Source organism: Telmatherina bonti (assembly GCF_933228915.1).
Source record: "Telmatherina bonti genome assembly, chromosome: 11".
NCBI lineage: Eukaryota > Metazoa > Chordata > Actinopteri > Atheriniformes > Telmatherinidae > Telmatherina > Telmatherina bonti.
Window position 1 is genome coordinate 24,357,114 of NC_136629.1, and position 21,304 is coordinate 24,378,417.

The following is a 21,304-nucleotide window of genomic DNA, read 5'->3' on the forward strand; positions in this document are numbered from 1 at the left end:
TTTCTGCATTGATTTAAGATTATTTGGAGGAGGCGTGTTTGGCTGACTGAGATGTGCAGAAACGGAGAGGAGTCACAGCTGTGGGGAATGGCCCAAATACTGTGCTCTGCTCCAAACACAGACATTTTCTCTGTGTGTGTGTGTGCATGTGTGTGTATATATATATATATATATATATATATGTATATGTGTGTGTATATATATATATATATATATATATATATATATATATATATATATATATATATATATATATATATATATGTATATGTGTGTATATATATATATATATATATATATATATATATATATATATATATGTATATATATATATATATGTATATATATATATATATATATACATATATATATATATATACATATATATATATATATATATATATATATATATATATATATATATATATATATATATATATATATATATATATATATATATATATATATATATATATATATATATATACATATATATATATATACATATATATATATATATATATATATATATATATATATATATATATATATATATATGCGTATCCATACCCTTTCATCAAAGAAGGAAAAACACTGCTGCCTGTACTATAAGCTGAAATTGACCAAAGTAATAAATATATTTTTTTTCTAATTCTAGTTCAATAGAAACCTTTTTTTTTTTTATTTTTTTTTAAAAAGCAAACAAATGAGAAAATTTATTACATATTACATCACTCATAAACTAATATTTAGTTGAACAATCCTTTAATGTTTCCGCTGCAGTCAGGTGTTTTCTGTTCCTCTCAGTCAGACTTCTGTACCTGTTGACAGGTATTTTGTCCCACTGTTTAACAGAAAAGTGCTCTAATTTGTCCAGGACCAATTTGTTTGTTTGTTTTTTTTCTTTCTTCAACCAGTTAAATGAAAAAAACTGTCTTATATGACTAAATTATATGTTTGCAAATCTTTAGTTATTGTTCCTTTTTTAAGACTCCAGTTATTTAAGTGACAGTTGTAAATTCAGCCTTTTCTTTAATGAAAGGGTATGAATACATATGAGCACAACTGTATTTTCTTTTTTTTTTTTTTATCTTGGTTTCTATGTTGCAAGCAGTTGAAAGTATGGTTGCTATGGTGATGATAGCAACAAATAAAAATTTGCCAAGCAGCAGTTGACAGCGTGTCACAGAGAGTGATGTAATCTCAGCTGTCTGGGAAATTTCAGACTTCCATTGGGACACACCTCTGGTCCTCATAAGTCTTGACTTTTTCTGCATGAATTTCCTTTAATCTATGAGAGGTTTTTTTTTTAAAGATATGTACAATTACTTGCTTTGTGCATTTTTCTAGTGTGAAGATAATAGATTTTTTTTTTTTTATCATTTGCAATAACATATGTGCTTGAATAATAGCTTTTACCTTCAAAGTCAGAAAAAAAAAAATTCATTAAAGCTGAATTTCAGTAGTTTTATTCAAAGCTATTTTGAGTTTATTTCAGTCCAAATCTGCATGTTTCTTTAATGTTGTTTCTTTTTTCTTGTTTTCATATTTTAATTTTAAATTATGCTTCTTATTTTGTCATTTTTTTTTGTCTCTGTAAAGCACTTTGAATCATTCTGTTGTTATGTTGAATATAAATAAACTTGCCTTGCCTAAAAAAAGACTAATAACTTTTTTTTAAAGTCCATCAAAACACCAGTAATGCAGTTTTCTTTTTAACAGAATAGTTTCAGACATGCTGGCAGTTGGGGGGGGGGGTCTATCCCAGCAAACAGCAGACAAGAGGCGGCTTACATCCTGGACAGGTTACCAGTCCATGCAGGGCAGACACAGAGAGACAAACAACCAGTCGTGCTCACACTCGCTTCTAAGGAGAATTTAAAGTGACCAATTAACATGCATGTCTTTGGACAAATTTTTTTTTAAATTCATTCAAGAAGTTTGGTAGTGTTGGTTTCAGTGGTTGATCATAGTGTCTGTGTGTGTGTGTTTTTTTTTTTTTTCTTCCAGGATAATTGACCCATTGACCTGGAAGTTAATCATTTAACTTTTGGGGCTTTTTTCAATAAACTCTCAGAATAACAGAAAATACTTAGCATGTTGTATGAGGAAGAAGATTAATAAAACATAAATGCTTTAAATCCATTGATCCCATTGTAAACTCTTGTTCATCATAAAACCTCATTACTCCTTTAAACAGTGTAATTTACACAGAGTTTGATCTTGTTCCATTAAACACAAGGTAATCAAACAGGTTGCAAAATACAGGCGCAGAATTAAGTTCCTCTAATAAAGCTTTTCCTGAAAGAAACCTGCCCGAACACATTCATAATATGACACACACACACAAAAAAAAAAACCTCACAGGATTGTGTTTTCTTTCTTGTCTCTAGATGAAAGAGACAGAGTGCAGAAGAAGACCTTTACAAAATGGATAAACCAGCATCTGGTCAAGGTAAGAAATGATATGTCTTCATAACTTCCCAGTTCCTGTTTCCATGTGACAAACTAAACCTTCAGTCAGCATCGAAAACTAAAATCAGATTTATGATTCTCCCAGTGTAATCCTGACCCAAAAATAAGTCACAGCTCTTCTAAACAGATGAACATTTATTTAAACAGACATTTCTGACTGCCACAATTCTTGCAACATCAACATCAATCATTTATTACCATTCTCCTTGGAAGGTCCCAACATGTTAACATTCCTCTTCAGGTAATATTAAAGCTTGTTGAAGGTAATTTAACATGGCATATGCTGCACTATTGTAGCGACAGGTTTTCTTTTGTCGAGCTTGGACTCTGAATTGCTTACTTTTCATTTAATTCTTGTGTGGTGTATCAAGAAGCGCTTTAGCAGAGAGGCAAGCAGAGGCATGTGTCATCTAATGCAAACTTGTTGAAATAATGAACCTGGGACTGACAGGTGAGGTTTGGATCTGGTTTGTGCATCAGTGCTGCATCCATTTACACTTATTTATAACCTAACATAAGTTAGTGATCCTTCATGGTTACATCGATGTCACCATTGTAGAATTACATGAATAAAAACGATATTTGGCTCTCTGATATGGTGGTTTGACTTGTGGAAGTCATGACCTACATGAGAAGTCTTCACAGCCATCAGAAACCTTTAGCTTACTTTAGTTTAAGAATTTCACATGGACATAACAATATTGTACTATGAAATACAATGATACACAAGGACCAGGTGAACTGTATTTAATGTTTCATGCAAAACCTGTACAGTGTATCCATTATCTGCCATGGAGCTCATAGATTCATTATGTATGTTGTAAAAACCCACACAAACATTGTATACTTGGGTTAAATGGCCTGCTTTGTTCACCTTGTAAACTTGAACATCTACATATTCTCAAGTTCTCATTTATGTATTTACTCTTGTTCTGCTCCAGTTATACATCTTCATTGCCCATACTGAATTGGGTTAGAAATGTACTTTGGTACCCTGGTCCATCAGCTTCATATAAACTGCTAAATCACTTGAATGTTAAGAAGCTAGTTTTACTGAATGAATTCAAGAATGTTTTAGACACATTAGAGATAGAAATGTGTAGCTGTGAATAATATAACTCAACATATTTTGCCTCCATTTGACTTCAGATCATTGTAATGATTCATTCTGGGGTGCTTTTAAATGTTCTTTTAGATGTTATTTTCATGTTGTCATTATTAGGTGTTCAGTGCATGTGGATTTCTGTGTTCTTTACTGCTGACTTGAGCTGATAATCATTTTATCTGATTTACTTGTGGAATTTTTAAAAAAAATTTCCTTGTTAAATATAGGTTAAACGAGAAAGGGATAAATACAAAATACCTAAACTGGCAGCTTTTTACACTTAAAATAGAAAATAAAATACAAACAGAAAACACATGGGGTGTACTGATATGGGCACATTGGGTGAGAAATGAATTCAGTTCTACTGAAATTATAAATCAGGTCCAAAGTTTTTTTTCCTTTAACAGATGACAAACTGATTTTTTGTGCTTTGCAGTGTGACAGTTGGTGTTTGCATTGGGCTTGCACTTGGCAAGGAAGGCCAGATAAAAGTTGATTTCAGTTAGCTGGGACGATGACAAAGATACACTTTATGGTAAAATGAAGTATGCAGCTGGTGAGATCACCACATCAACAGTGACAGGAAGTTGCCTGTTACTGCATTAACTCCTTCAACAAGGAGAGTGTTTAGAAAGTCCACAGTCTGTACCATGTTTACTTTTTTTTATATTGATATTCGTGCCGCATTATGAAATCAACAGAAGAAGTAAATGGACATTTACTAGAACATAAACAGCAGTGGTATGAAAAACTTGCAGTTTTTAGCTCCAGTTGCTGTGCAACACCAACAATCGCTCTGCTGACCAGCATGCATTGCTTGGTCCTTGTAACTAATCCTGTGACATAGTTCTGGGTGGATCACCAACACAGTTTTTAGTACATTTATATGGGATGAATCCTCCCAATACTGCAGATCCCAACTTTTTATCCAGTGTCACCAGTGGTTGTGAATAATCTAAAATTTTGAATCAGCAATTATTTACATAAAATGAAATTCATATGAGCCCAACAATCTTCTTGAACTTCTCAGTTCAGTTAATTCAGTTTCAGATTTACTTGGAAGAGTTGAGTTAAAAAACAGAATCAATTAGATTAAAATTTAATTTAACCAGTATTGATTTTAAAAAATCAGAGATACCTTTTTGGTTTCACTTATGGCTTGGTAATTATATGGTGTGTCATAAGCACAGAACTTCCCTTAAATGAGTGCTGATTTATAAGTGTGGCTGAACAGGAAGAGAAAAATATTTAACATTTCCAATATGAAAATCATTAGACAAGTGCAGAGTGCTCTATGAAGCTGCTAGCCTGATTATCCCTTAAGGGTATGCAGGATGCAGCTTGCACTGACACTAATTAAACTTTGAAGCGATCTTGGCGTATGAAAAGACAAAGTCATATATTTAGCTAAAATTGCTGCATTAACACATCACAGGTGGAAAAAAAACCATGGAGACATCAAAAGGTGCAAAAAAAATTGTATTAAAAAAAAAAAAAAACCTTTATCCAGTTGTTCGGACTCAAGTTGAGGATTTAGATTGAATATTTACATTTAACCCTGCCAGACCGATTTCAGGCCTGCTTAGCCTAATGTTACACATTTAAGCAAGCCTCACATGTGGTCCATGAGAAACCAGAGGTGCTGAGTAACAGTTGAGGATCTGCTTTGCTGATCCAATGACAGAAAGGTGCAGGGCTATTTTGACTCCACAGCTGTGGCTGCTATCTGGGATTACAGTGTTGAGAACCCTGTGTGAAAGCAGGTCAATGGGCAGCAGGGTGATTTCAGAGGCATGGTATTTAGGACAGGAAGGAGAAATGCGCCTGCTGGAAGGAGAAAACGTTAGATCACAGATGTTAAGTGTCCCGCTCAAGTGTTTAGAGGAGGTGTCACAGTGATAACCTGCGAGTGCTTCATGTCCCATTCATTTCATTTAACAGGGAGATGAGAGGAGAATCATTTTGAGTGTATACTTAAAATAAAGTTTTATTCCAAAAAGGGGGTTGGACTGAAATTGGAAAGAAGCAACACTGAAGACAATAATTTAAATTTCTTTAAAAAAACATTACAGTGTAGCCAGGCACCTGAATATGAAAGACATACCATTTAAAGGTCTGCTCAGTCAAACAGTAGGACTAGAATAGGACTGTATATTGTGCACTTAACACTTTTGATATAAATTTGAACATATTCAAGGCAGAAAAATATGTTCTGAGCAAAGATGCAAAAAACAAACAAATAAACAAAAAATAAATGATAGAATGAAGTTATGTTGTTTCAGTGAAGCTGGAGAATCTAAAGCTACACTAAACGTTATAACTGGTGATGAACAGCTGTGCAATAGCAGAATGACATTAGCCATTAGCTGATGTTTTGCTTTTGTGTCTGCAGGTACGGAAACATATAAATGACCTGTACGAAGACTTGAGAGATGGACATTACCTGATCTCACTGTTGGAGGTTTTGTCGGGAGATACACTGGTGAGTTCGTATTTTTCAGTTGTTTCACTCTTTGTCATCGCTGTTTTTAGAACGTGATAAGAACATGCATACATAAATCACAGATGGAGTTTGAATTCATGTGGAGCTTCCCTTTGAGATTTGAAATAAATGTTTTTATTTGTATCAGTCAGATGAAAAAAGTGAGAGAACTATTTCTCATCTCACGGAGCAGTGCATCGTGTTGATCATATAACTTACTGAGTGGTCATTCTCTTCTCATTGTTATGTAATTGATGGTGGGAGGTAAGAGTGAATCCTGGGATTTTACTATCTGTAAACTGAAATCAGAAAACCCTCATGAAGTGGTGTTTGACAGTTGTAGGCCAGTGGAATGACACACATGTCATTTTATGTGAAATCATTGATGTACCGTGGTGCTATCCTATAACCAACAAAATAGACTGGTACACTATGGTGATCTTCACACATCCAAATTTCAGGTTTTTTTTTTTTTTGTTTTTTTTTTTACATTATATGCTATTTTAATGCTTGTTCACACAGAATATGGCAGACTATAATTGTGTTAAAAGGACAAATTGTTTCTCATTTAATTGCCTGATTCAGCACAGGAATAAAATAATATCTTTATATTTTAAACAGATTTTTTTGTGATTTGATAGAAATAGAATGAATTATTTTAAATCAGCATGTAATAAGTGTCATAAATGTCCCTGGGTAACAAATCAAATTGCATTGAATTGAAAGTTTATCATTACAGAATTTTAGCACATTTAGTATCAATATTCACTGAATGAATATCATTTTGCATGTGATCAAACTTCTGTTTAACACTTCTGGTAATATGTCACGTGTTTTTCATCTAAGCTTACATTTATCTGATCTTATGATCTGATAAGAACTAGATTATATGTTTTTATTATATCTTCACACATAAAACAGACAAACCAAGTATGAAGTTTCGTTTTCACACAGTCATATCTCATTCAGGTATAGTGCAACAAATGATTGAAAATGAGTAAGCATGGTTTTTACCGTATTCCAAAAAGGTTTTATTGTCTCAGCATATCGAAAAAAAGAATCACAAGTTTGCTGTAAATGTCTTTGTGCTACTTTACACTGGATCATTTTAGTATAATGCCAAGAGACATATAACCAGTTATTTAAACCACTGCATATCAACATTTCCAAAAAGCAGAAAATGTTGCTTAATGTCTCTGCAAAGTCATATCAGCTTTTATTTGGATTCAGATGACAAACATCACTCTGCAATAAATGGGAAATAAAATAAAATAAAAATTGGAACTATTTAAGGAATTTTATCTCCTACTGTGTAAAGATAAGCCTCCATGTGTACCCATAGCATTCAGCACATTTAGAAATAAATACACTTTATAAAACACACTGCTCAGATGTTCCTTTGAAAAAAAAAAGCAGGGTATAAAGGATTTACAGTCATTAATGTACTAAAGTTCAAGTAAATGTAGAAGTTTTGTAATGTCTTTTTATGTGGTGATGAAAAATTTCTTTATTTTTAAGTATGTTTATGCTGCTGTTTGTGCACTCCAGAGTGCATGTTATACGAGTCAGTAGAATGAAAGATCACAGTGTATCAGTGTAATGGGGTCTTTACATTTGAGTAATTCATTCCTGTGCAGGACCCCCCACCTCCCCACCTTCTCCTCAATCGGACTAACTGTCATCCGTCAAGTATTTGTGTTTTCAGTTTACATCCCACCTTCAAACTCGTCTACTCTCCACTCTGTGACCGGTTTCTGTCCATTGTCTAACCTCTTTATGATTTCATCACTGTGTGTATGTGTGTGTGTCCATGTCCTCCTTTTCTTCCTCATATGTTGCCTTTTCGGTGATAAAGCCGAGGGAGCGTGATTTTCTGAAGACTTTGCGGTTGGTGAGTGGGTCAGAAGCATGTGCAGTTGAGCAGCATGGAGACACGGTGGATGATGATAAGGGGGTACGTGTGGCTTGCCCCCTCCCCATCCCCCATGTAACAGACTAATCCTGAGTGTGCTGTGGCCACTTAATAAAAGTGTAGAAAAAATTCCACCTCATGATTTGTTCTAGAATAATTGCTTTAGCAGATGCTGTAGGATTATGTCATATTGCATCTATGTGTTTTCTCAGATTCTGCAAATCTTTAAAATTTATCATGCAGGAATAAAAGCACTTGATTCAACTTCACTTATAGTTTTGGATCATACAACAAAAGCAGGAACCATGAAAGAAAAATCAGCCACATAGGTGTTTCAAAATCTTTAAAATGTAGCCATACATTTTGACTGGAATTCTCCATTTAGATCCATTTTACTAGCTTTGCGCAACATGAAGTCATAAATTGAGATTCAAATGCTTTTCATCTGCTTTTTCATTATCATATTGAGTAATTTGTCACTGAAGCCCCTCTAAAGGCTTCATGACTGAATGGCATTCCCTAGAAGAGAGCTCTGGGTTTATTACACATCATTGCTTTGCTCCTGAGACGAACAGGACAGCTGAATGCAGTTCAAGTTTTCTGCTGCAGCTACTGCATCCTGACTTGAATGCCTTTTCCATTTCATTACCTCACGCTCTGGCTTCTGAATGTTCATGAGCATTTGCCACAAGAGATTTTATAATACAGCACATAATTATTGTTGTCACAGAGAACCGATGATATTAATTTATCTCCAGTGGCCTTTCGGCTGTCAGAGTTGTTATTCTTGTAGAGTTGGTGACGTGATTTGTTTTGACATACTCACCTCATTGAGGTGGAAAAGGTGGAAAGTAGGTTAGTTCAAGACACTATATTCACAGTATGAGTTTGACTGGAATTAATATGGCTACTCCTTATGGTGGGTAGTTTTTTCCTCTGTATGTGTGTTTATTCTTTTCTGTCTTAATCTTGCCAGATCACTGGGTAAGAAGCATGTTACACGTCTTCCATGCTACCAATCATTTCCCATTTTATTCCCTGATACTCAGAAGCACCTGATTAGCATAAATGGCTGCTCTTCTATGTTTTATGTCCACAGCCTCGGGAAAGAGGGAGGATGCGCTTCCACAGACTCCAGAATGTACAAATAGCACTGGATTATTTAAAGAGACGGCAGGTGAGGATCATTTAGAAATTCCTTTTTAGCCTTGTTGTGTCACACTTTTGTTTTGGGAGTGAAATACATTTTATCCAGTTCTGTTAAGCTCACTTAGAGCATGTTAAATCACCAGGAATTGGCTTACACTCAAAGCAAAAAAAAAAAAGGCAACCAATGTGAGTTTATGTGTGCAAACCTTTTGCATTTTGAGATTTGTTTCAGCCTTCAGACTTTCAGTCTTATTAGAAAACTGTATATCATGACTGAGTGTAGCAACATATGTAAGAACATTCTCAAAACTTAGAAGAAGTCAGAGGCATTTACACGGTGCCGGATTTATTTAATTTCAATTTTTTTTTTCTAACAAAGATTACAGCTCATTTCAGCTGCCACAAATAATAATTGCAGCATTCAAAATGCACTGACTACAAATCCCATCAATGGGATTACAAAGTGCTCTCATCCCCTCCCCCGCCACACACAGGATGTGGAGAGGAACACAGCCTCGCTGAGCTGTAGCCAGATGTGACGTAAAGCTGGAGACAAAGGGTGCATAGATGGTCACATATGAGTTGTATTGTTGTTTTAGCTGCAGAACATACCATGCACATCCAGTATGCTGCGCTGATGTTTAATGGGAAGTGACTTTGAACCTCTTCATATGGTCCACTGCAGCAGATTGATTACAATTATTCCGCATTATCAGACTATCAGAAAGTATTGATTGCACTTTTAAACCAAGTCTGTGTACAGACTTTTGCTTTCTGTTTAAAATTTGTATTTAAATTAATTCTTTATATGCTCATAAATCTTCACCCTGATATGTGGTCATGTATTTATAGGTTTATAGCACTTCATACGTTTTAAAACATTCACACATAGAGCTCATCTCAGTCCACTGGAAGCGTTTCCCAGTAAGATATAAGGGCTTTTGTGCCACCTTGTGGTTTGACAGTGCAGTATCTAAGGCAGACAACACAGAGTTAGACTCATAAAACACATGTAAATGCCATCATGTGAAAACCCAGGAGCCGGGTGTTGTTGAGAGGACAAATTTGTGTGTATTAATTGTGCGTTTTGTGTCACCAGGTCAAACTTGTAAATATCAGGAATGATGACATTACAGACGGCAACCCAAAACTGACCCTGGGATTGATCTGGACCATAATTTTGCACTTTCAAGTGAGTGTTGCCATCAGTTTTATAATTCCCACGTTTTAATTGTCAAGTAATTAGCAAGGTTTGTTGTTCAGATTGTTTACTTGACCTTTTACATCTGACTGATGTGTTATGTATTCCAGTTGTTGTGCATTTGTTGTCACATTTCATACTTTCAATGCAGATGATTTTCTACATAGTTTATTTTACCCTCTAATCAAAGCTTTTGAAATTAACATTTTGCTTTTCACCACAAGGTGTCGAAGCTGGGCAGAATACTTTGCTTGAAAAGTGTGTTGTCTTCTTTCTGATCTCCCAGTCAGACTTGCCAAAAGTCTCTGGGATTAAAAATGGAATTAGGAAAAAGATTCTGAAAACGGTACAACAAAAAACATCTTTTACATCTTCTTTTCCCGACAAACTCCACAAACGTTTAACAGCAGAAACTAATTGTACTCTGTGATATTTGTTGTCCTTGTATGCAGTTCTTTTCCAAAGAAAAGACTTTTTAATACATTATATTTTTACTTGTGAGCATGTATTTGGGTGCAACCATTGAGTGCATTTCACTGGGGGCTCTAAAATGAGTTTTTTTTTTTTTTTTTTTTTTTTTAATCATTCAGGTGAATGTTCTCAAAAATGTTCCCTCTGGGAAGACTTATAATTTTATTGCTGTTACACAAATCATGTCAAGTCAGTTAACCGGTACATGCGTACCAGGAACATCCAGGTGTCCACCGAGGTATTAAACTAACCAGAAAATACTTTAATGATTTTTTACTTGTGCTCTTCTTTTTCTAACCCCTTTTCTTTGTCTTTTGGACTATTTACAATGAAGCTTTGATATGTCTGAGACACTGCATCACTTGCTATGCAACAACAGGAATATAGAAAAGAATAAATCAGAATTTCAGATTTGGAGGTTTTGATTTTGATGATGCTGAATTAGTTTATTGTTTATGATGACATGTGCATTCACTTAACAAATGCTGCAATGATTCAATGCATAGAAAGCACTTGATATAATTTTGCTTGGACTCAAACATGCTGACAGGTAGCGTCTGTGATGATGCCAACACCTGCTGCTGTCAGTCTCACGCAAGCCTCTGAGCGTCTCATTGAGCAGCACAGGGCCTGTTTCTTCTTGCTTTGGAAGGGCACCAGGGCGCTCTAGGAGAAAATGTTGAACCTCAGTTATAGAGCACATCTTTGGGTTTATTAAATAAGCAAAGCTTAGAAAAAAAACTGACATGCACGGACAGAGCACTATTTTTATGACATTCTTTATATATGACTGTTTGCCAGAAGTGTCCAAGGTTAATCCCCGTTTAAGGACAATAGTTGTTATTGGGACATTGTGTTCACATTTTTCTTTCTGCTGCAGGCTCATTTTTGTCTTTTTTTTTATTTTTTTTTTAGACTTACATAAGTGTCTGACCTTAGGGTTTTTTTGTTTTTTTTTTCTTTTAACCTCATATCTGGTTGACTGTTAAAGTTAAAACCTTCCTTTTTTTTTTTTTTTTTTTTTTTTATAAAATCTTGCCTGTACAGGTAAGATGTAGATGTTACAACACAAAGCTGTATTTATAACCAGGCTGTATTTTTATCTAATGAAGACAAACTCTTGAACAATGTTTATTTGAATTGCACTTGCACCATCATGATACCAAACTTGTATCAGGTGCTCAGTGCTTGCCCAACCGGTCTGTTTGCTGGCGCTGATTGAGTCACAGTCTCTTTATGAGAGTGATTTTTTTTTTTTATTGTGAAGTCACAAAACACAAACACAAATTCTTGATTTATTCATTTCATTTAGAAAATCAAACTAAAATATTGTTATTTACTGGAACAACTTAAGAAGGTTGCATCAAACACACTAGTAATGCAGTAAAATCTGACCCAGCTCATCACTATGAGCTCATCACAGGAACAAGCAGCAGTAATCAGAGCTCTGTAGTTTGAACTGTCCTTGCTGTCAGGTGACCTCCATAGCAACTTCAATATTATACTTCACAGAGGCACATGGTTATTTTTGGTTGAGCTGTGTGGTAGAATTATTTTCACACTTTCACTTTCTACTTACTCTCTTTTTTACTGATCTAATGGAGATATTCATATATTTTCCTGCAGTGAGCTCATGCCACACTCAGGCTCTGTCCCGGTTGTTGCCATGAATTCATACTGTGAATCACTCCCTGATCAGAGCATTTGACCACTTGCAAACTGCGGTCATGATGATTTGCCTTGATAATAGTGTTTGCTTAAACCACTGGACAAAAGCCCCACCTCTGGCTCACTCATTGTACGTAGCTTGATTGGTAGACAAAGAGAAAGTGCTTTGCTGTGCTGCTGGGATTTGCCTCGGCTGCTGCTGCAATCGTTTGCCTATGCTGTTCTCTTTTTAAAAGCCTCTTGGACTCCCATTCGTGCAACCAAACTTGCTGAGCCAAAGTTTCTCACAGCATAATAGGTGGCACTTCAGCTAGCAGCCACTTACTTCAAGACTTCAAGACTCCTTATAGAAATGGTAGAAAAGGAAACAGGTAGCTGTGAAATGTTTTCATGAAGCAGATTAGCCGTCCTGAAACCGGTCTTTCCACAAATTCTTTTTCATTCTTGCGCAGCTGAGAGCTAAACACACGCGTTCAACGTCTGTGTGTGCATTTATGGTATTTGCACTGGATTAGCAAAGCCAGAGAAATGTTTCAAAGGTCAGGAAAGATTCCAGTGTCAGAGGAGAGACCCATGAGAGAGCAAGAGAGAAATGCACCGTGTCACACTCTGACTATTTTTCGGTGGGGAGTCTAAAGGACGAAGTCGATTCTGCTGTGAGTGCAGTCCAGCTGCCACGCTGCCAGTGCTTATTATGTGCTTCTTAAACGGCGTTATAATGGCTTTCTATCTACGAGGTATTGTTTCTTCAGATCGAATAGACCTCACTGGATACATCGCCTAAAAGCTATTTACTTTTGGGACTACAGAGCTCTGTTAATGGATAAGACGTCATATATCTGACAGCCATGGGAAACATCTGTGGCTGTGTTCGGGGCCCAAAAGAGGAATGCTATGTCGACCCCAAGAAAGCTCCACTGCGCCCTGAATCTAAAGATCTGAAAGGTCGCCGGTATTTCCAGAGGAAGAAGAGGAAATCAGAGGACCTAAAGCCCGTTGGATCCTTCAGAAATCCTGGAAGTGAAAGTGTTGCAAACAAGGCCATTTGGAGTAACGGGCTTCAAGATGACCCAGAAGACAACACAGAGCGAAACCAAGTTGAAGAGCATGAGGCCTCACTGGTGAAGAGCAATCTATCGAGGCTAGGCAGCATCAGCGAAGGTGTATATGTTGGAGAAGTCCCAGTTTTAGTCTTCAGAGATTCTAATAATAAATCTCTTAGCACAAGGTTAGCATACAGGTTTGGAAGTTTATCTGCAGACCTCAAAGACAGTGATAGCAGCAGGTCTGCTATAGAGGGAAAACTTCATGGTATTAATTCAGCTTCCAGAAGTCTCTCAGCTAAAGACGGTCTGCTTGTAAAGAAGCTGCTACAACGCCAGTTAAGGAGGGCTGTTAGCTTCGGAGCTGTGGAGCACATGTTACGGACTCTACGAGGCAATGACAGACCTGGCAGTGAGGAGATGTTTGCCAAGATTATATGTGGCTCTCAAGCACACAGAAGGAGAAGACGAAGGTCCTACACCTGCTCTGATTACACAGAGCATATTCCAGATCCTGCCAAGTGTGTGTCCACCCAACACAAGGTAAAGCAAGAACATTTTATTTTTAGCCATCGTGGGGATGATTTAAAGATTGAAAAGGAAAATAAAAATTAAGTGAATGAAAAATATAAAAAAAAAAATACTCTGATTAATTCCCCTGGACATTGCAGTGTGGTGTATTTATTCATGATTAAACAATGTGGTTTTATTTTTGTATATATGACTGTAAAACTAAGATGGTTATTTACTGTGGACCCACTGACTTTTTTTGGCCAAGAAGAATATTTTGTTTTTGGAAGTGGTTTCTTTTGCATCACTGGTTTCTGATCTTTAATTTTTTATGGAAGATTATTTTTAAAAAAATGACCTAAAGCAAAAACATCATGATAATATTAGAGGTTGAATATAGACCAAATGTCACAAAGAGAGTTGGACTCAGGGAAAAGATTATTCACCAAGGCAGGTTTAACAGATTTATGAATGAATGGCAGGAATTAGGCCGTGGATTGCTTGAAGTTCAGGAACCCAAGAGGTGTGGTGAACGGGCAGACAGGTGTTAGTGGAGACAGATTTGGATCTCAGGCAGAGAATCTTAAGAAAAGCAGGAAAGTTGGTTAAGTTGCATAAAATGCTGAAGAAGAAAGTGAATGTATGGAGGCTGGTGTACTGCATAGATGTAGCAATGATTCAGCGTTGAATGAAGGTCAACCTGGGGTTTAATATCAGGCAGGTCTCACAGCAGTCCACTTGCACCTTTCAATGATGTCCTCTACTGTTTGATTTTGTCTTGTGGTGTCCTCACTCTCATATGCTGGTCGCTTTGGATAAAAGCGTGTGCTAAATGACTGTGGATTAGTCAGGTGCAATAAGCCTGATTCCTCTTGTTGGTGCCGGCTAACCACAAGACACGTCTCCTCTACACACCAGGGGAAGGGAGAGTAATCCACATGGGAAAGGAAGAACACGAGAAAAACACACCAGATTTTGGGGATCGTTGACACCAAATGCATTATATTAAATCAGGCATCTTGACATGAGCTCTACAAAGTATCTGTCTTGTTTATTGATTCTTCGTTTTATTTAGTGCTTTTAGGTTTGAAGTTATGCTGCGGTGGGACAGTCGGAGGCTCTTCCGCTGGCCTTTATTTCTGATGTTTGCCGATCCATTATGACTTTTCTGCATTTTATTATTTCTCTTTCATCTTTGTGTTGTGATGTGGTATGGATTGGAATAAGTTAAAGAATACAATGAATCCCAAGAGTCATGCTCAGTTCTTTGGCACATATGTGAAAAACATTTGTTTTAAGGCTTGAGCTTCCCAGGCACAGGGGTACAAAAGTTTCCCCTTTCTGGGATCAAGGTCACAGCCCACTGAACCAAAAAGACTAAATCAGCCTGTGAGTTAGAGGACTTAGATCAACTGGACCTTGTGGATGCTTCCTCTATAGATTTTTGTCAAGTGTTGGTGTAGAGCTTTTTAAGCTGTGCTGCATGGCTGGTCGTTTCAAACCAGGTTCTGCTTCGGTCAGCTGGATGATTGAAGATAATATTGTAGGATTGACTCTTCTCTTTACTTCTTGGTTTTTATTCACTGTTGAATGAATTTACATTTTCTATTAAGCGAAAAACAAAAAAAGCTTTTAAGAAAGTAATTTAAGATACTTTCAGTGTGCTTTCCTTGATTAACAGGATTTCTGATATGCTGTTTCTATCATTTCCCCATACTTGGTGTGTGCACAGTCTATAAAGGCTCTAACAATAATACAACATTCAGATGTTGTGAATATGAGTCACAGCCAAGATTGTGACTCTCAGCCTGTGAAGTATCTACTTGTTTTACATGATGACAATCTTACTGTATAGCATGCTGTAAAACTGTTGGGCAATTCATTATGCAACTCTGTCTGACATAGCTGACACAGTGTAAACATTTCCCTTGTGTCCACAGTGCCGTTAATGACCAAGTAAAGGAAGCTTTGATTCCTATTTCATATTAAAAAGTTAATATCTGATTCATTTTTTTTTTAAAATATAGGAGTATTCTCTAAAAATTTAAAAAGTAGAATCTCAGGCTGCTGATTTTGGGGAATAACCCAAAATCAGGCCTGAAGGCAGACATCAGAAACATAGAAGAAAAACGAATGCATAAGAACAGGCAGGGAAAAAAAAAATCAACAAGTCTGTACATTTTGGTACAGACATCTAGGGCTAGACAGTAAGCGCAAGTCGTAAGCATTATGATGAAATAAAAAGTACATGCAGTGAAACACAGTATAGCCTATATACAGAGAAAGTGACTGAATTCATGTCCATTTCTTAAGTATAAGCACTAAATTTATTTTTCTTTCATTTTACATATTCAAAATATTTGAAAATGTTACCTGAGATTGTGTTTGATGCAAAAGCAAAAAGAAAAACAAATGAGATCCTTTTGTGCTCAATTAGTAGTCTTAAAATAATGTTTTTACAACATACAAAGGTTTGACTGTTTAAGGGTAAGACTTGGAACATCTTTTGCTCTCTCTGTGTTAGATCTCTGAGATTCATGTAACGGGAGAGTCCGAGGACATGACAGCCAAGGAGAGACTGCTGCTCTGGTCCAAGCAGATAACAGATGGCTACGTGGGTGTTCGATGTGAGAACTTTACCACTTCCTGGAGGGATGGGAGGCTGTTTAATGCCATCATTCATAAATACAGGTACAAAATTACCCACACCATCATATTGTGATGTTTTGAAGAGCTTGTGTGTGTTTACTATTAATTTTTACTATTTATCTTTGGCTTTTTATTTGCCTACACCACACCTTATTTCTAAATGGTTGTGTCTTATCAGAATGTCCTGAACAGAATAATCATATACTGTACATGTACCCTACTCATCTCTTTTCTGTTGTTGCAGACCAGATCTGATTGACATGAGTCGTGTCTCGGCACAAACCAACCGCTCAAATCTGGAGCAAGCATTTTGTGTAGCTGAACAGTTGGGGGTGGCCAGACTGCTGGACCCTGAGGGTGAGATCTGTGCACCGTGTCCTGTGTGATCTGGCTCTGAAAGCACTGTGAAGGCTTGCACACATTCATGCTATAAATCTTGTGTATTGAATCTTGGAATTTGGCTTGAGGAGTAATTCCTCAGAGTGTAGATCACTGTGTTATTGCCTTTGTGACCTCTTGGTTTTTTTATTTTTTATTTTCCCTCATCAGATGTTGATGTTCAGTCTCCTGATGAAAAGTCTGTCATCACATACGTCTCAACACTGTACGACGCCTTCCCAAAAGTACCTGATGGCGTTGAAGGAATAAATCCTAATGTAAGTTAATGGCATTTTGAATGACTTCTTTCAGTCCAGGTGAAAGTGCTGAGAAGTGTGTTTTTATTGCTGCTGGTTCTCAACAGGATGTTGATATAAAATGGGTGGAGTACCAGAACATGATAAAATACCTCAGCCAGTGGATCAAACACAACGTGGCCATGATGTCAGACAGATCATTCCCCAACAACCCTGCAGAACTTAAGGTACAACAGCACAAGAAATAAACATCTATTTGTTCAATTTCATCAAAAGATGTTGTTTATATTCAGTGCTGGTGGATTTTAGCTGCAGTTGTGGTATTCTAAAGATTTCAGTATCAATACACTGCGATGTCTTGATAATGGATAATGTGATGCCTGTCTGATGAAGCTGAATTTTAAAGTGTAATTGATGGATGTGAAAGCAGCAGCATCCATTTGCTGTAAGGTGTTGATATCTTGGAACAGTAAAGGCACTTTCATTGTACACTTTAATCTCAACACATGTTCTTTGGGCTCTGAAACCATTCAGAAAAATGTACAGAAAAATGTACATTATGGGTTTACTGTTTGCTTTCTTTTACAGGCACTTTATACACAGTATCTACAGTTTAAGGAACAGGATATCCCACTAAAAGAAAATGAGAAAACAAAAATACAAAATCTCTACAAAATGCTTGAGGTACGCAAAGCAGAAAACCATTTGGCTTCATACATGTCATCTCACTCATCGCTATGTTAACAAGTGTGTGTGTGTGTGTGTGTGTGTGTGTGTGTGTGTGTGTGTGTGTGTGTGTGTGTGTGTGTGTGTTTTGTATCCGACAGATTTGGATCGAGTTTGGACGTATTCAGTTGCCCCCAGGTCATCATCCGAATGATGTGGAGAAGGAATGGGGTAAATTAATTGTTGCTATGCTTGAAAGAGAGAAAAGCCTACGGCCAGAGGTGGAGAGGTATGTGGAGCGCTTTATCACTTTTTCTGTCCTGACCCATCATAATTTATTAAAAGTCTACCCCTCAAAGTCTGTAAAATAAGTTGAGCTCCATCGCTTACTTAAAGGCAAACATTAGAGTTCAGAGACACAGAGGCCACAGCATGCAGGGTTTTCCTGAAAGGGCTTTTTTTCCTCAGTGAAAAGAAAGGAACTGAAGGTGTAAACATGCTATGTGAGTCAGCATGATACTCTCTGAGGTTGTTGGTGCTGGCTAAGTGCTCCGGTATCACGTTGCAAGCCTGCTAATGTCTTTACTGAAACCAGACACGCAGCGCTGTATGTCAGAGTGGGTGCAGAAAACCCCCTTACTTTTCAAACTGTCGGGTCCTACGACCTGATCCAGCTGTGCAGCTGTATTTAAATGGTGCCGTGCAGAGGATTTCTGCACCGGCTTCACTTCGGCCGATGTGCCCCAACTTGCATATGAGAAGGTGGAGCTCTGTTCTGCTTCTACAGGTGATGAGCAAAGCTGGCAACAAATCCACAAATCTTGAATTATTTTTTAATCTAGTTTTCAGTGACATTAAGAGAGCTGTGTATATTAATAATAAATAATTGCTCCCTGGCCAAGAGCTCAGTTTCAAACTGTGTTTTCAATGTTTTAAAGCAATTTAGACTTTATTGCTATGGAGACTCATCTTTTGGAAATCGTTCAGACTCTGCAACATGTTAACAGCATTTCCGCTGGGTGCGGTGACAACAGCCAGAAACAACAATTATGGCTCTTTGGCTGTGCTTTTTTTTTTTTTTTTTTTTTTTTTTTTTTTTTTTTTTTTTTAACATTCTCACTCCTTGTAAAGATGCTCTGTCTCAACCTGTTATTTAATTTTCATCCCCTGAGGAAGGAATAGTATTTCAGGGTGGGATATAGTTTTACACACCCCTCACCTGGCTGCGACACTATAAATATGGGAAAGTTGGAAACGTTTCCTCCATTTAGGTAAATGAATGCCTCTGATGGGTTAGTTTGTGATTGCAAAAGCTGTTTATCATGTAAAGTAAGATGGCGTATTTGAGCAGGACATCGACTGTTAGTAACAGCAGCTTTAATACCAGCTTCGGCTCCAGCGACAGCATCCTCAATGAGCCTTTACAGATTAACAGCTCGGTCTTTCTCAATAATAACATTGCCTATGGATCCAGGTGAGGTTACAGCTTGGGTGCTTTGCCTTTGTGAATCTGTTTTCTTTTTTTTTAATTTTTATTTATTTTGTTAAAGTCATACCAAACCAAAAAAAACACTCTAACCTCTTTTTTTTTCTTTCTTTTATAGACTCGAGATGTTGCAGCAGATTGCCAATCGGGTCCAGCGGGACTGTGTTAATGGTGAGGACAAGCTGGTGTTGGCAAGAGCAGCCCTACAATCTGTAAGTTTTCTGCAATCTCACTTTGATATTGTCAAAGCTTTAATAAAATGACACTGAAAGTAGATTTCTCCTAAGTTTTCAATCACCCCCCCCCTTTATTTTTTCTTTGAAGGATGCAAAACGTTTGGAGTCCGGTATCCAGTTTCTGAATGAGGCTGAGATTGCTGGCACCCTGTTGGAGTGTGAAAACATCCTCAGACAACAAGTACTCGACATCCAAATTCTCCTGGATGGAAAATTCCCTTTTGCAGATCAGCTTATTCAAAGGTACTAATTACATCCTCTTTCAGAAATATCTCTCTTTATGTTTTTTTTTATTTAGTCAACTCATATTTTTGCCACTCTTGCTACAGGGTATCAAAACTCCGGGATGATCTTCTGGCGCTGAGAGCCGAGTGCTCCTCTATGTACAGCCAAGGTCGCACCCTGACAACGGAGCAAACCAAAATGATGATCTCAGGCATCACACAAAGCCTGAACTCTGGCTTCTCCCAGAGCATTAACACAAGCCTGACACCAGCCATTACTCCAGCACACACCTCGGGGGGGCTGAGTATGCCTGGGTCCACGTTCACCTCTAGCCTCACACCGGGCCTGACCCCATCCATGCCCACAGCCTCGACCCCCGGTCTGCAGCCTGTCTACATGGGGAGTGGTGGAAACATGGAGCCAGGAAGCCTCATGCATTTGAAACACATGCAGATCCGTAAGCCGCTGCAAAAGTCTTCCCTGGCTGACCCCAACATGACAGAGGAGGAGGTCAACATGAAATATGTGCAGGACCTCCTAAACTGGGTGGAAGAGATGCAGGTAATTAGTCTTCATCTGTTTCTTCACAACTACCTGTAAATATAATTGTAGATCATGAAACAACAATATTTTTCTTCTGTTTAAAGTTGCAGCTTGACCGTTCAGAGTGGGGATCGGATTTGCCAAGTGTGGAAATGCATTTGGAGAACCACAAAAGTGTTCACAGAGCCATTGAAGAATTTCAGATTAGTCTTAAAGATGCCAAACTAAGTGAAGTAAGCTTCTTTAAAAGTTTATTGAACTTTTTCCTGATCTTTGCCTGTCTTAACAAAAACCTAACCTAGATTTGAGTTCAGTGCCCTGACTCTAATTTCTTCATTTGAAGTGCAAAAAAAAAAAACCAAACAAACAAAAAAAAAAAAACTTCCTAAACAATTATCATTTTTTTTCTTTCTCAGATTCAGATGACCATACCACTAAAGCTGACTTATTCAGACAAACTCAGCAAGCTAGAAAATCAGTATGAAAGGCTGTTGGTGAGTATCTTTTTGAATTTATCTCTTCTAATCCCAGGATTGTTCTTGTTGCAGTCTGACCGTATGAACGCCTGTTTCTTTCAGAGTTGTTCTAGGGAGCGGCAGAGCCACCTGGAAAACCTGCATGACTTTGTGTCGCAGGCAACGCAAGAGCTCATCTGGTTGAATGAAAAAGAGGAAGAAGAGGTTGCTTTTGACTGGAGTGATCGCAACAGCAGCATCTCCAAGAAAAGAGACTACCATGCTGTAAGTCAGGAGCTTCTGTATGTTTTGTAGATTCTTTTTCTTTGCATGGTTTTGTTTTTGATGCAACTTTATTTATTTACAAAAACAATAATCTCAGTCAAGTGAAAG

The 21,304-nt window shown here is 37.2% G+C and overlaps 1 protein-coding gene across 11 annotated transcripts in view; it reads left to right on the forward strand.

The window, feature by feature from the left end:
- dst (dystonin) overlaps nucleotides 1–21,304 on the forward strand; it is an 88,420-nt gene that overhangs the window by 7,530 nt on the left and 59,586 nt on the right. For 4 of the 11 annotated variants that reach the window (XM_079249271.1, XM_079249272.1, XM_079249264.1 and 1 more), the window contains 16 exons: nucleotides 2,394–2,455; nucleotides 5,973–6,062; nucleotides 9,074–9,151; nucleotides 10,223–10,315; nucleotides 16,541–16,707; nucleotides 16,910–17,022; nucleotides 17,215–17,321; nucleotides 17,408–17,527; nucleotides 17,889–17,984; nucleotides 18,128–18,255; nucleotides 19,571–19,664; nucleotides 19,777–19,931; nucleotides 20,018–20,474; nucleotides 20,561–20,689; nucleotides 20,873–20,950; nucleotides 21,035–21,196. In XM_079249271.1, the coding sequence (XP_079105397.1) occupies nucleotides 2,394–2,455; nucleotides 5,973–6,062; nucleotides 9,074–9,151; nucleotides 10,223–10,315; nucleotides 16,541–16,707; nucleotides 16,910–17,022; nucleotides 17,215–17,321; nucleotides 17,408–17,527; nucleotides 17,889–17,984; nucleotides 18,128–18,255; nucleotides 19,571–19,664; nucleotides 19,777–19,931; nucleotides 20,018–20,474; nucleotides 20,561–20,689; nucleotides 20,873–20,950; nucleotides 21,035–21,196 (2,129 nt within the window). Of the gene's footprint in view, nucleotides 1–2,393; nucleotides 2,456–5,972; nucleotides 6,063–7,917; nucleotides 8,017–9,073; nucleotides 9,152–10,222; nucleotides 10,316–13,095; nucleotides 14,050–16,540; nucleotides 16,708–16,909; nucleotides 17,023–17,214; nucleotides 17,322–17,407; nucleotides 17,528–17,888; nucleotides 17,985–18,127; nucleotides 18,256–19,570; nucleotides 19,665–19,776; nucleotides 19,932–20,017; nucleotides 20,475–20,560; nucleotides 20,690–20,872; nucleotides 20,951–21,034; nucleotides 21,197–21,304 lie in introns of those variants that run through there. The other 7 variants (XM_079249262.1, XM_079249266.1, XM_079249267.1 and 4 more) reach the window with 3 other exon arrangements.